Genomic DNA, 14486 nt, shown 5'->3' with positions numbered 1-14486 from the left:
ATATGTTGGGTTTTCAAAGGAAGGCATACTTGTGGTGTCTAGTAGGTACTAAATGAAAGTGCCAATATGACCTCCAGGCCAGCATGGCAGCCATAGTGAACATGTTTTTATTGCTACATCTCCTAACAGGAACACCATACTGAGGTTGTCGCCAGAATAATTATATCTAGTTGCTTCTGCATGCAAACGGTGCCAATTTGAACTCAGATATGGTCACCATGGCAGCTATCTTGAAAATTTTCTCACTACTCCTCCTAAATGGAAATTCATTTAGACATGGGGCTTTCACCAGATGACTTCTTGTGGTGTTGGTTATGAATGAAAATGGTACCGATCTGAAAATCTTGTTATTGCTACTCTTACCGAATTGATAGGTTATCAACATAGGGTTTTTACCAAAAGACTTTCTTATGATATCTAGTTTTTCTTACATGAAAATGATACAACACAGACATCCAGTATTGATGCCACAGTGAACACATTGAATATCTGGTCACTAATTTTCCAAATTTTGCATGATATTTTTTTACTAAAAGATTTCTAATGGTATCTGGTTTGCCTTCAGTGAATATGGTGCTGATCTTACATCCGGTATTGAAATATCCTGTCACTTTGGGGTCCTTGGTCTAGTCACAGAAACATTGTGTTAATGTTTTGGGGTCAAGTTTTTTCATTTGCTTATATTTCCTTGACCCCATGATGGATTTTATTTATACATTGGGTGAATGATTCTGTGGCTAAGACTATTCAGTGACATGCATTTTCACTCTGTTGACCTTGATGTTAAGGTCACAAATTTTACTTCAGTTGAGGGTTTCACATGTTGGCTCTAGGCCTTGTTTAAATATCTATTCAAAAAGAACCTTTATAACAAAATACCCTTCTTTATTTCAGTATGTATCAGAGTTCTCTTTAGACCTTTTAAAATTTACTCCTGGACCATTTGTCTCTTGTATAATGGGTCCAGATAAGACTAATTGAGGTTCAGGTTTAAAAAAGGAGGGATTCTTGTTATTAGCTGTGACAATACTACATTTAAGCCAATTAAGAAAATTTTAATAAGTTTTATTGGCTATAGTTATTATTACTCAGTACTTGCAGGGATCTCATATATTTATGTATATGTGTGTGTGTGTGTATATATATATATATATATATATATATATATATATATATATATATATATATATATATATATATTCTGCTCAGAGTAGGAAGCTTGTACTTTCACAAATTTGAAATTTATACTCGTTTCTTTAATCAGGAAATCAAAGGCAAAAAGAGATTTTGAAGATGAACAAGAGGACCAGCTGTCAATGCTTAACTCAAATTCTAATGAAAACAGGCTTCAGGAAACAGCATTTAGATAATGCTAGATGGATATTTAAGTGTTAGATAAATATTAAACTATGACCATTTCCCATGCCTTTTTTCTGCTCTCTCTTTAAATACAATTGTAGTAGCATCTCTGCATATTTAACTCCAAAATTGTGCTTGTTTCTTGCATTTAGCAGTTGGCTGCTAATAACTGCATTTATATAGTAAATCAGTCATGCACACTAATTTTGGTTGTAAATGACAGGTGGTTGCTGATACAAGAGGTCATTCAAATCAGATATCAGTGAATTTTGATTGTAGTTCATTTGTGAAAACATAAGCACTTATATCAAAAAAGCAAAAATCCAATCAGCTTATTGCTGAGAAAGTTGAAGAAAACGTCAACCAGTGAGAATTTTACTTTGATGACTAAACATGCTACAGAAATTCCAAACAGAATACATAGGGCTTTAACATCATGATACATATCATACTTTTGTAGTTTTTTCTCTGTGAACTTCTATGTGGAATATGGTGGCTATGAAAGGCTCTTGGAAGCCAAAAAAATCACTTAAGTAGTAAGGATAAATACTTTAAATACATTGTTTGATACAAATTTGAATAATTTGCATTTTTATGTTTTGATTAAAAATTTTCAGAACACATTTCTTTTTTGACATTTGTAGGAATTTGCATCTCTGTGTGTAATATTTTCCATATATCAGCTTGCAAGATGTGGCAAAATATTATGCATGATTTAGTAATTTTCTCTGAGAATTTTGTCAAAGTTTGCCCATGTGTGTTAGTTGTAGCTGTTAGAACATATTGGGGTCAACGTTAATTTTCCAGTAATATACATCAGATTGTATGGTGTGTGCAGGCAATAATGACTTCAGTATCCTATTATTTTTAAGTTTGCTTTACTTAGTCGGTAAATTGTTGCAAAATGAAAACTTAAGGCTTATATTAAGTGTCATGAGGCAATCAATTTGCTGTTAATTTTTTTTTTAAATAGATGAAAAAATATTATTTTCAATGAGAAATTACACTGTTAGAGTTCTTTGAGAATTTACGTTGTTTGAGTATTCTGTGAGAAGTTAATGCTGTTAGTGTTCTATGAGAAAATACAATGTCAGAGTGTTCTATGGTAAAATTACACTGTTAGAGTGTTCTGTTAGAAGTTACACTGTTAGTGTTCTGTGAGAAATCACTGTTAGAGTGTTCTGTGAAAAATCATTCTGTTAGAGTGTTCAGTGAGAAATTACAGTTAGAGTATTCTGTGAGAAGTTATCATCTATTTAAATGGAAACCACAAATATTTAAATATGTCATATAGATCTGATTCTAAAGTTTCATTTGAAACTTTAATAAATGGTCCATGTATTGACATCACACCAAACATTATCTGATGAATGGAAGTCAGATCTGTCAGACTAGACTTATCAGGTCTGTTGGGCTAGATTGTGTTATCAGATCTGTTGGATTTGTTTGTGTTATCAGGTCAGCTGGACTAAACTGTTATCAGGTATGTTGGGCTAGACTGTTACCAGGTCTGTTGGATTAGACTGTGTTATCAGTGCATTTCTCAGGTCTGTACAGTATTAACATTATAAAATGAACATTTTATGGCTTTGAATATTCACCTGTTGGCAGTATTACCAGAAAAATCTAAAATTGATGTCTTCCATTAAGGCCTGTAACTACTTTTAGAATTCTTAGACATTGCTTTACATACTTTTAACCTTTTCTTCATCAATTCTAATTTTGAATTGCTTGATATATGTAGAACAACAAGATTTAGGTCCGAAATGAGCATGCTGCTGATCTCACATTATGGCTGCTACATCGGCAAATTTAAATTTTTTGTCAGTCATGATTATCAGAGATGGTTTCACAACTTAGCAGTTAAAAATGAAGGAATGATCTTATCTTTAATTTCTGGACATTATTTTAGAACAGTAGAACATCACTTTCTTCATGGGACTCTAGTTGGATTATTACTTTTACACAAAAGTGATCTTAAATATTTATATCTGCCTTACATATAGTCCTGAACTAGTAAAAACTATCAGTATATCTAGATGCATGTCAGACGTGAGCATATTGTTGACTTATTTCTTTTTAGTGTTATTTATATCTGTGAAAATTGCCCTGTCCAGCCATCTGTAACTGAGCTCTCTACAGGCTGTCCAGTGTCTTAATGACTCTGTTCTAATGTTAATGAAATGTTTATATAACTCTCTAGTTATGAGTAGCACAAAACTTTGGTTCTAACGGAGTCTGGTTCAGGAAAGATGTATTATATTTAGATCTGATTGAAAAAAAGATATGATATATTGTCTTTTGCAATGCAAAATATCTTTACAGATGAAAACTACTACTATGAGTAATTATTGTAAGTGCTACAAACAGTAAATGTAATAATGTTATTTATCTCATGTAAGGTTTGTGGCAAAGTTTATGACATGTCGACAGACATTGACTGCAGCAAGGTCTAAAGTCCAACATTGTCTATATTTGTTTGTTGATTGTGCTTTTAGGGGATTTGCAAGAAAGTGGACCATCATTTCTTTGTTTGAATCTTGTAAATCAAAGCTGCAAGTGCGTGGCTGGAATACAGAGCTTAATTTTGAAACTCGACATGTTTGATATATGGCCTAGTTTGTTTCACTCATTAACTAAACTTTTGAGTTGGGAGTTGACAAATGAATTTTGACAAAGTTGCATTTAGTGGGGAAAAAAAGTAGAGTGTCATCTTTATATTTTGCAATTTGTGCACCGTTAGCTGAGGTTCTGTCTAAAGTGGGTCATGAGATCATTACTCTAGAATGTTTAGTCATGTCCTTCCACACTCCCCTAGTCACAAACTTTGCCATAGTGAACAAGATTAAATGTGAGAACTTTGAAATTTATGAACCATATCTGTTGTTGTCTAAGCCACTTAAACATGCATCCACCACATGGCTTGTTAGGCATTGTAGATCAGCGTCTTGGATGTACAGTGTATAAATAGAAGTGTGTTAAAGTTTCACCTTCCAGCTCTTACTAGTTCAGTCATAATGAATGAAAATAATGTGATGCCATTAATCAATGTATTGGAGAATACAGTGCTATAAATCCCTACCAGGGTCAACAATGCTCACAGATCTGTGCACTGGTTCTTGTACATCACTTTCATAATAGTTGAATACATTGATAAATTTGCATTAGTTAGAGTGAACATTCAGTGCTTCACAAACTTATTCAGCACTGTACAAACTAATTGACTTGTATAAACTTATTCATGTTAGATTTGTTTGCAGAACTAAGAGGTTTTCTTCCCAGTTATGAATGCAATACAGATGGGTTACAATCATACCTGAACTAGTTCAAGTCAGGGTTCTTCACGGTTATGAATGTAACACAGGGCGAGTTATATTCATACCTGAATCAGATCAGACTGTTACATGCATTTATACTATACAGCTTTGTGATAACATTTCAAATACAGGACAGGGACTCGTACAGATCGACATTTTACTTCAGTAAGGATGTTAATACATGAAGAGTGTTAATACATGAAGGGTGTTAATACATGAAGGCATAATAAGAACAGTAATATTTTACAACACAATTTTATTGTCTGCCAAATAGACATTTGTAGCTTGCTTAAAGAGACACGTTTTTTAAGACACCAGATTTAGCTGGTCTTGCTCATCTTTTACAACTTATATTGACTGTTATTTTTTTTAAATTCTATAAATTTTCATACAACTATTATTATTTTATACTTATTTTTCATGTTGAAACATTAGACATCAATAATAAATGATATGCCATCCTAATATTGTGTTGGATATCTTTTTCTTTCTACCATGGTAAAATTGTTGGCCTTGTAAATGCATTAACCCAGCACCCTTAATTAGGAGACTCTCATTTTGTAAATTCATTGACCCAGCACCCTCATTTAAGGTATCCTTAGTTATGGTAAAATGGTGTTTCATGTGTCCAATAAAGCAGAATGTTCAGTGTTAGCATGAGCTGAAGAAACATGACAAAAATATATCCATTTGGACCAAAAGCTTCCATCAGACCATGAAAACATGTTCCAGATGGTATTTAGATGCCACAATAGACAATGAATACATGTTGCAGATGGTATTTAGATGCCCACAATAGACAATGAATACATGTTCCAGATGGTATTTAGATGCCACAATAGACGAATAAAATTCCAGATGGTTTTTTAGATGCCACAATAGACGATGAATACAAATTCCACACAGTATTTAAATGCCACAATAGACAATGAATACATGTTCCAGATGGTATTTAGATGCCCACAATAGGCAATGAATACATGTTCCAGATGGTATTTAGATGTCACAATAGACAATGAATACATGTTCCAGATGGTATTTAGATGCCCACAATAGACAATGAATACATGTTCCAGATGGTATTTAGATGCCACAGTAGACAATACAAATTCCAGATGGTGTTTAGATGCCTATAGTAGACAATGAATACATGTTCCAGATGGTATTTAGATGCCCACAATAGACAATGAATACATGTTCCAGATGGTATTTAGATGCCACAATAGACAATGAATACATGTTGCAGATGGTATTTAGATGCTCACAATATCCAACGAATACATGTTCCAGATGGTATTTAGATGCCACAATAGACGAATAAAATTCCAGATGGTTTTTTAGATGCCACAATAGACAATGAATCAAATTCCAGATGGTATTTAGATACCACAATAGACGATGAATACAAATTCCAGACAGTATTTAAATGCCACAATAAACAATGAATACATGTTGCAGATGGTATTTAGATGCCACAATAGATAATGAATAAAATTCCAGATGGTTATTTAGATGCCACAATAGACCATGAATACAATTCCAGATGGTATTTAGATGCCACAATAGATAATGAATACAATTCCAGATGGTATTTAGATGCCCACAATAGACCATGAATACACATGTTCCAGATGTTATTTAGATGCCACAGTAGACGATACAAATTCCAGATGGTATTTAGATGCCTATAGTAGACAATGAATACATGTTCCAGATGGTATTTAGATGCCCACAATAGACAATGAATATACATGTTCCAGATGGTATTTAGATGCCACAGTAGACAATACAAATTCCAGATGGTATTTAGATGCCTATAGTAGACAATAAATACATGTTCCAGATGGTATTTAGATGCCACAATAGACAATGAATACAATTCCAGATGGTATTTAGATGCCCACAATAGACCATGAATACACATGTTCCAGATGTTATTTAGATGCCACAGTAGACAATACAAATTCCAGATGGTGTTTAGATGCCTATAGTAGACAATGAATACATGTTCCAGATGGTATTTAGATGCCCACAATAGACAATGAATATACATGTTCCAGATGGTATTTAGATGCCACAGTAGACAATACAAATTCCAGATGGTATTTAGATGCCTATAGTAGACAATAAATACATGTCCCAGATGGTATTTAGATGCCACAATAGACAATGAATACAATTCCAGATGGTATTTAGATGCCCACAATAGACCATGAATACACATGTTCCAGATGTTATTTAGATGCCACAGTAGACAATACAAATTCCAGATGGTGTTTAGATGCCTATAGTAGACAATGAATACATGTTCCAGATGGTATTTAGATGCCCACAATAGACAATGAATATACATGTTCCAGATGGTATTTAGATGCCACAATAGACAATGGGTACCAATTCCAGATGGTATTTTAGATGCCCACAATAGACAATGAATACAAGTTTCAGATAGTATTTAGATGCCCACAATAGACAATGAATACACATGTTCCAGATGTTATTTAGATGCCACAGTAGACAATACAAATTCCAGATGGTATTTAGATGCCTATAGTAGACAATAAATACATGTTCCAGATGGTATTTAGATGCCACAATAGATGATGAATGCATGTTCCAGATGGTATTTAGATGCCACAATAGACAATGAATACAATTCCAGATGGTATGTAGATGCCACAATAGACAATGAATAAAATTCCAGATGGTATTTAGATGCCACAATAGACAATGGGTACCAATTCCAGATGGTATTTAGATGCCCACAATAGACAATGAATACAAGTTTCAGATAGTATTTAGATGCCCACAATAGACGATGAATATAAGTCCCAGACAGTATTGAGGATGCCCATAATAAACACAAATGATCACCAAATACTTGAAGATGAAAATATTTTGGATTGCTGTGAAGAACTTCAAAGTGGAGAACTACTATCAGTGATAAGGTTATTCATCACACAATACGAAAGAGAATTCTACAGTTATGTAAATGCTGTAGAAAATTTATTTTTGTTGAAACTTGAGTACCTATGTAAAATTACACATGTAATAGTATGACAAAGAAATGGAGTCCATTAAGAAAGAGATTGATTGAAAAAGGAACCAAGCATACAGCTGGAAGGGAAGAACTGTTTGGAAAGTATTTAAGACAATAGTTGGCTGTATTGTATAACTGAAAAGAAATATTTGGAGAAAAACTATTGAAATATCAGTTTAAATGTATATGAAAAATTACCTAAAGGCAAAAGATTGAGAAGGTGATTCAAAGAGAAAGGTGTAACAGTTTCTATTTTGGTGATATCAATGATTGTATCAGCTGTTGCATGTCTACAGAAAATTTGAAAAAAGGTGTTTTTCCTACCTCTGCTCACTATCGTTTGTGGAAAAATGGTGCTAAACCCATAACAACAAAAACAACTACTTCTGCTCATCGCCAAGTTCATAACCCCCACCATACACCTCAAACTTGTACAGCAGAAACTTCATTGGGGTTCTTCTGCGGTACTTCCATAATTTTGCTAATTTTGTCTTCTTTTTTTTACCTCCTCAATTATTTGTCCTGCTGTCTTGTTGGGAAAACCATCTCACTGATCATAGGTTTTAACCCCCCCCCTTTATTTAAATGAGACTTTGGATTTCTGTAAATTGCTGCTGTATCAAATGATATGCTGTATCAAATGACATGCTATATCAGATGATACTACCCATTTTATGTCACTTGGTGATGACAAGAACCCATCACTATCAACCAGAAGTTTAGTCCAGTATCCAGCAGTTTGGGAGGAAATTTAGTACTGGAGAAACAAATGGACAGATGTTGGGATGGATGTTTGGACAAAGGAAGATTATTAATCTTAAAGAAAATAAGTTCTTTTTTTCTCCAGTTGTTATGACTCGCGGGTCTCAAGCTATACAGCAGAAAGAAGTGAAACCAACAATTGAAGTAAAATTAACATTTAATTTCCCTAGAATACAAAGTGAAACATTTAAAGGTGAAAATTCCAAATAAGCTTCTACAGTATTGTGCATTAAATCTCTAATAATTCTAAATGTCATATCACAAGTCAAAAAATATAGAATCTTCCAGATGAATTCCAAGTCTAAAACATACTGATATAAACACAATGATATAATCAAAAATGTCTTTGAATGAATTCTCAGTAATGCTAAAGTAGTGTTTTGGTTTAAATGTCGTAATTCCATTGAATAATTTATATAAGTAATTCCTCAAACATTTAATCAGAAAAACAACAGCTAACTCTGGATCATAGATTTCCAAAAACTGGTATGAAATGGGAATGAAGACCTTGTTTACAGAACCTCTATTTTTATGCAAACTGTTACCTGATACAACAGATTGTTCTGGAAAATGGATCATTTGTAATTTGAAAATTCCATCAAATTGTAAACAAGTTTGCTTCTTTCATCTTTTAAACTCAAAAGTAATATCAACATCTTTAGAAATTACTATTATCTTCATTCCAGTGTCCAACTGTTTAGAGCATCCACCTCAGATGCGAGAGTTTGTGGGTTCGCACCCCGGCCAAGTCATACCAAAGACTTTTAAAAATGGTACTAACATCTGCCTTGCTAGGCGCTTGGCATAAAGAGGTTAGTGTTAGGACTGGTCAGCCTGGTGTCAGGATACTGTGACTGGGTGGAACATCATGCTACAAGTCAGTGGCATGATGCCCAATGCTAGACATCACTATAAACTGCCACACTGCAGACATCATAGCGATATGACTGAAAAATTGTTAAAGTACTTTGAAAATATTAAAAGCACACATATCTTAAAGTACAATCTACAATCACGAACAAAAGTTAAGCACACAATATAGATATAACACAATGAAACACCGGATATGTCATCCATTCTTCTCATCTAGCAATTTAATATCGGAAAGGGGAATTATGTTTAATCATACAGAAAAGAGACACTGCATGGGCAAAAAGAAATGACATTTAATTCTGAGTACTGGAACACCATTACTAAAGTGTGGCTCTAGGGGGTCTAAAATGGCTTAGACGGTTAATATGAATTAACATTATGGCCACCATCCTGAAAGTATTGCACTACAGGGTGCATTTTCTCTTGACCATATATATATATATATATATATATATATATATATATATATATATATATATATATATATATATATACACATTTGTTTTGTTTTGGGTACAAAATTACAATATGGGGTCAAGAGGAAAGTTAATGTTAAACCTAGTTTAAACATTATTATGGCACTATGCTGTCAAGTCACTGTCCAACTATCCAAGACCTACATCAATTAACCGATACCAATATATACTGACCAGCATTCACACCTACTGCCTAACACACAGTCTTACTGATGGAAGTATTGTACATCAGAATAATACATGGTGCTTGATAGTTTTTGGAATTTCATTGTGATAGTTTTATAATAATTCTGCACCTTGTCATTTTGAGGTTTGTTAGTGTGATTGGTTTATATATATATATATATATATATATATATATATATATATATATATATATATATATATATATATATATATATATATATATATATACTTCCAGTGATTCTTTTTCTTTGTCATCACTTCGTCTGATTAAATCCTCTGAACCCAAGGAGCTTTGCTATTTCTCTTATTTCTCTTACCTGCCCGCCCATGGATGCATATCATTGTTATTTCCTCCATATACCTGCCAGAGGTATTACAATTAGAAGCAAAACAAAAGTAATAGAAAAATTCAAATAAATTTTAGAAACATGCAAACAAATTATACCGAATTTAGCAGATTGAAAAAATGGGAAAAATTTCAAATTACAAAATGCAAATATTTAAACTGGAAAAATTAAAATTTGTTAAAATTACATATTGTAAAGTATAAGTAAAATAAATTTACAATTTCAAACTGTTAATTACAGTTTCTAAACGTTTAAAATCTTTTTCTTTTTTTAAAATAAACATTAAAAACATGCAGAATTTTTCTTGGAGTTGGTAATATTAACTACATTTCTCCTTCTGGATAGGACTAACACTGAATAAATACACACGTTGAGTATCCAACATCCACACGTACAAACAAAACTAGTATGGGAAAGATGACTTGTGTGATGGTCACTAATAATTACAATCCAACACCCTACCCTTGCAAACAAAACAGATGATGAATGAGAATAGTTGAGGGTCGTTCAATCCTATTGATGGACAAACATATTTTTACCATCCAATACCCACACGCGCATACAAGCTCATTTAAATTGTTTACTATCCAACATATATACAGATAACAAAATGAAACACTGTGTTGGCAATTAGGCGTGAATGATGATTAGTAAGTGCATGTTCTAGTTTTTAGATGCTGGTCAATAATAATGCGTATTGGTTTGTAAACGTGTTTTTGATCAGATAGTGTATGTGCTGCTATATAAATGAAGATGCTGGTCACTAAAACTATTGGTTAGTAAGCATGGGTGTTAGTTAGTAGATGTAGTGCCGGTTAGTAAGACTGTATGTTGGTCAGTAGATGCGGGTGGATAATGGTATATGGGATGGGTGTACGTGTTTCCCAGTAGATGTGGGTGCTGCTCAGTAAATTGATTAATAAGAATATTGCTGGTCAGTAGGTGTGAGTGCTGGTCAGTAGGACGGTATATTGGTTAGTTTTTGTGCTGGTTGGACAGTATTATTAGTTGGTATGCATGGGTGTTGATTATTCGATGTGGGTGCTGGTCAAAATGATTGTTTCGTTGACAGAGGGCGTTGGTGCTGGTCAGTACCTATGGATGCAGGTCATTCAAACGGCGTTTTCGTTAGGATGCGCAGGCAATTCTCAGTGAGACGATGACTTGACTTCATAGTGCCATGCTAATATTGAACCTTTGGATGTTTTTTACTAATAACTTTCCCCTTGGACCCATAGTGCCGTTTTTGTACTAAAATTAAAACGGATGGGGGAAATGTTAGATTAATTTAGATTTTAAAAAATTCCCCTTGACTCCATACAGCCAAACAGGATATTGCCACATTTTCAAGATGGCGACCGTAATGGTTACTCCCATTGATTGCATTTTATAACTATTTACTCTGTACCATCACACTGAAGTGCTAATATCCTTAACAACATCTGCTGGCACAGTTCTGGCGCATTTTAAGGGAAGGTCCTAGCATTCCGGATATTGGAGAAAAGGAAAGTAATTTGATAGTCATTTGACTAAATATTATGGGCGCTATCAGTTACTCGTGTTTTAAAAACACACATGCCTAATAGAAACAACGTGGAAAAATGTATAATTATGACAGTCAAATGGATGTGACAATAATGTGCAATGTAAAGGTAATATGACCTGACCCTGAGTGGATGCGGGAGGTCGCGAGTCCGAATCCCGGTCGAGTCATACCAAAGACATTTTTTTATAAACAAAAAAAATGGTATCAGCAGCTTCCTCGCTTGGCGTTCAGCATTAAGATGTTAGTGTTTGGACATTGTCGGCCTAGTTTCAGGATAATGTGACTGGGCGGGACATGATGCCACAAGACTGCGGCATAATGTCCCAGTGCTAGACATCGCTATAAACTGCCACTTTGTAGATATCGTAGCGATATCACTCATATTGTTCAAGCTACGTTAACAACCCAACACACACACACACACACACACACACACACACACACACACACTCTTGAGCCTGAGTGTCTTATAAGTACATTTGAGGATATGAGATTCATTTTAGAAGTAAATGTGTTAAATGTCACGTGCTTGAATTTTACAAATGACAGAGGAGAGTCAAAGAAATTAATTGAAATAAATAATTTTGAAAATAATAGTAGAAATGATGATGCAACGAAAGTGCTATATCGTATTGTTTTTCACGTTCATATTGAAAACGTTGCTCATTTCATTAGCAGCAAATAGAGAAGACTGTTTTCCTTGCGAATATTCAAGTAAAATAAGAGAACTACGCAGAACTTCACAATCCAAATAATATTTATACAATTGTTCTGGCACATCATGACACGGAGATAATAAAATATTCAAGAGTTCCTCTTTTAACGTCTTTCCAGAAGACGATAAAAGAGTTCAACTTCCACACTTTTCTGGTAGGAAATATAAATGAAAAATGTACATATTCTATCTGAGATGAACACTTAGCACTCTTCAAAGTCGTTTCCATGTGATACTGTGGCAATAAAACAAACTTGTCATTTCAAAAGTAAAATTACAGCAACATTTGTGTAAAGTCAGCGCCATGCTGAGTACAGCCATTATTAGAATGTGTCCAGGGTGTGGTAAGACGGGCTCGATTTATATACACGTAAACTGTATGAGGTAAATACAAGCTATTCAGTTGACACGTCCTTTCTTTCCTTTGTTTTTATGTCCCCTCTTTTGTCTGTAATTTCTTTCTGTTTTATTTATTCGCTTCTTCTTGCCTCCTGCAAACATAATGAGAACGAGAGAGTTCAGACATTTTTCCATGGCTATGTGTAGACATCGTCTTTGGGAGAGATTGCACCTCTTAAAACTAATTTAGAATTTCGGAGAAAGGTTATTCCGCAAGTTATCTTCAAGATGATTTTTTCAATAGGATAATATTAGTTCAGGTAAGAAAAATTGGAGAAAAAAAAAAAACACGAAAAATACAATGATAATATTATACATCTAATAGTATTAGTAGTGGTCGTCATCGTCGTTGTTGTATTAGTAAAAATAATAACAGTAGTAGTGGTGGTCGTCATTTTCGTTATAGTAGTAATAATAATCACAATAGTAGTAGTGGTCGTCGTCGTTATACTAGTAATATTATTAATAATAGTAGTAGTAAACGTAATAGTATCAGCAGAAGCAGAAAAGTAGATGTACAATGAAACTTACAGATTTCTTTTACCCACCCACCCCCGTAAGGACTTTACTTTAAACCCCTACCAAATAGGGGGCATGGGGAGCCAGAGCTATCCGGGAATCAGCCTGTACGACAGAATGTAAATCTGTGGTTATTATTTACAAGGTGCTGAAAACAAAAATTTAGGAAGCTGCATGTTTATCCCAGAGTGATAATATACTTCAGAAAGTTATCTAAACATTAGAGCGAATGATAACGTACTCCAGAATGTTTTAAAAACATTATAGCAAGCGATAATGTACTCCAGAAAGTTATATAAATGTTATAGCGAGTGATAATGTACTCTGTACTTCGGAGAGTTATATAAAAATAATAGCGAGTGATAATGCACTCCAGAGAGTTATATACACGTTATAGCGAGTGATAATGTACTCCAGAAACTTATATAACGTTATAGCGAGTGATAAAGTACTCGAAAAAGTTATTTAAACATCACAGTTAGTGACAATGTACTCCAGAAAGTTATATAAGCATTATAGCGAGTGATAATGTACTCAAGAGAGTTATATAAACGTTATAGCGAGCAGGCAATTAGATATGGGAGGGAAGAAATATATTTTATGAAACGTATCAGTGCTTATGGAGGGAAGCAATATGGGGGGCAAACGATAAAATTATTATATTCAATTTTGTGGGTCGCGCCAAAACCTTTAATCAATAACTGTAACCGGGTTCAATTACAGTGCGCTTACTGTATGCAATGCTGCATAAAAAATCATACAAATGTTTGTGCTGCAGAGCAGTACGTTACTTTGGGCACAGTGCATTGTATTAAGGGGGTGAATAGGGGTTACGTCTCGTGTTCTATCAAAAGCGGGGCATGAGAGCAAGAAAGGTGTCATTCCGCTTTCATCGTTTCCACAGACATCACACTACATACATGCGGAATCTCCTATTTCATCTAATG

At 34.0% G+C, this 14486-nt stretch overlaps 1 protein-coding gene and 1 long non-coding RNA gene across 5 annotated transcripts in view; one reads left to right on the top strand and one right to left on the bottom strand.

Moving 5' to 3' along the window:
* Window positions 1–2165, top strand: part of LOC149769990 (organic cation transporter protein-like) — a 59105-nt gene extending 56940 nt beyond the window's left edge. For all 4 annotated transcript variants that reach the window (XM_089949568.1, XM_089949569.1, XM_089949567.1 and 1 more), the window contains one exon: window positions 1265–2165. In XM_089949568.1, coding sequence (XP_089805694.1) covers window positions 1265–1370 — 106 coding nt within the window. In that variant the 3' untranslated portion in view covers window positions 1371–2165. The remainder of the gene's footprint in view (window positions 1–1264) is intronic.
* LOC149769989 (uncharacterized) overlaps window positions 1–13108 on the bottom strand; it is a 44575-nt gene extending 31467 nt beyond the window's left edge. Inside the window, exon 1 of the long non-coding RNA XR_016418994.1 lies at window positions 12028–13108. This is a non-coding gene — a long non-coding RNA (uncharacterized LOC149769989). The remainder of the gene's footprint in view (window positions 1–12027) is intronic.
* Between the last annotated feature and the right edge of the window lie 1378 nt (window positions 13109–14486).

Source organism: Sinohyriopsis cumingii, unplaced genomic scaffold, assembly GCF_028554795.1.
Source record: "Sinohyriopsis cumingii isolate HCF-2022 unplaced genomic scaffold, ASM2855479v2 utg002887l, whole genome shotgun sequence".
Classification (NCBI taxonomy): Eukaryota; Metazoa; Mollusca; class Bivalvia; order Unionida; family Unionidae; genus Sinohyriopsis; species Sinohyriopsis cumingii.
This window is presented reverse-complemented; position numbering and strand designations above follow the sequence as displayed.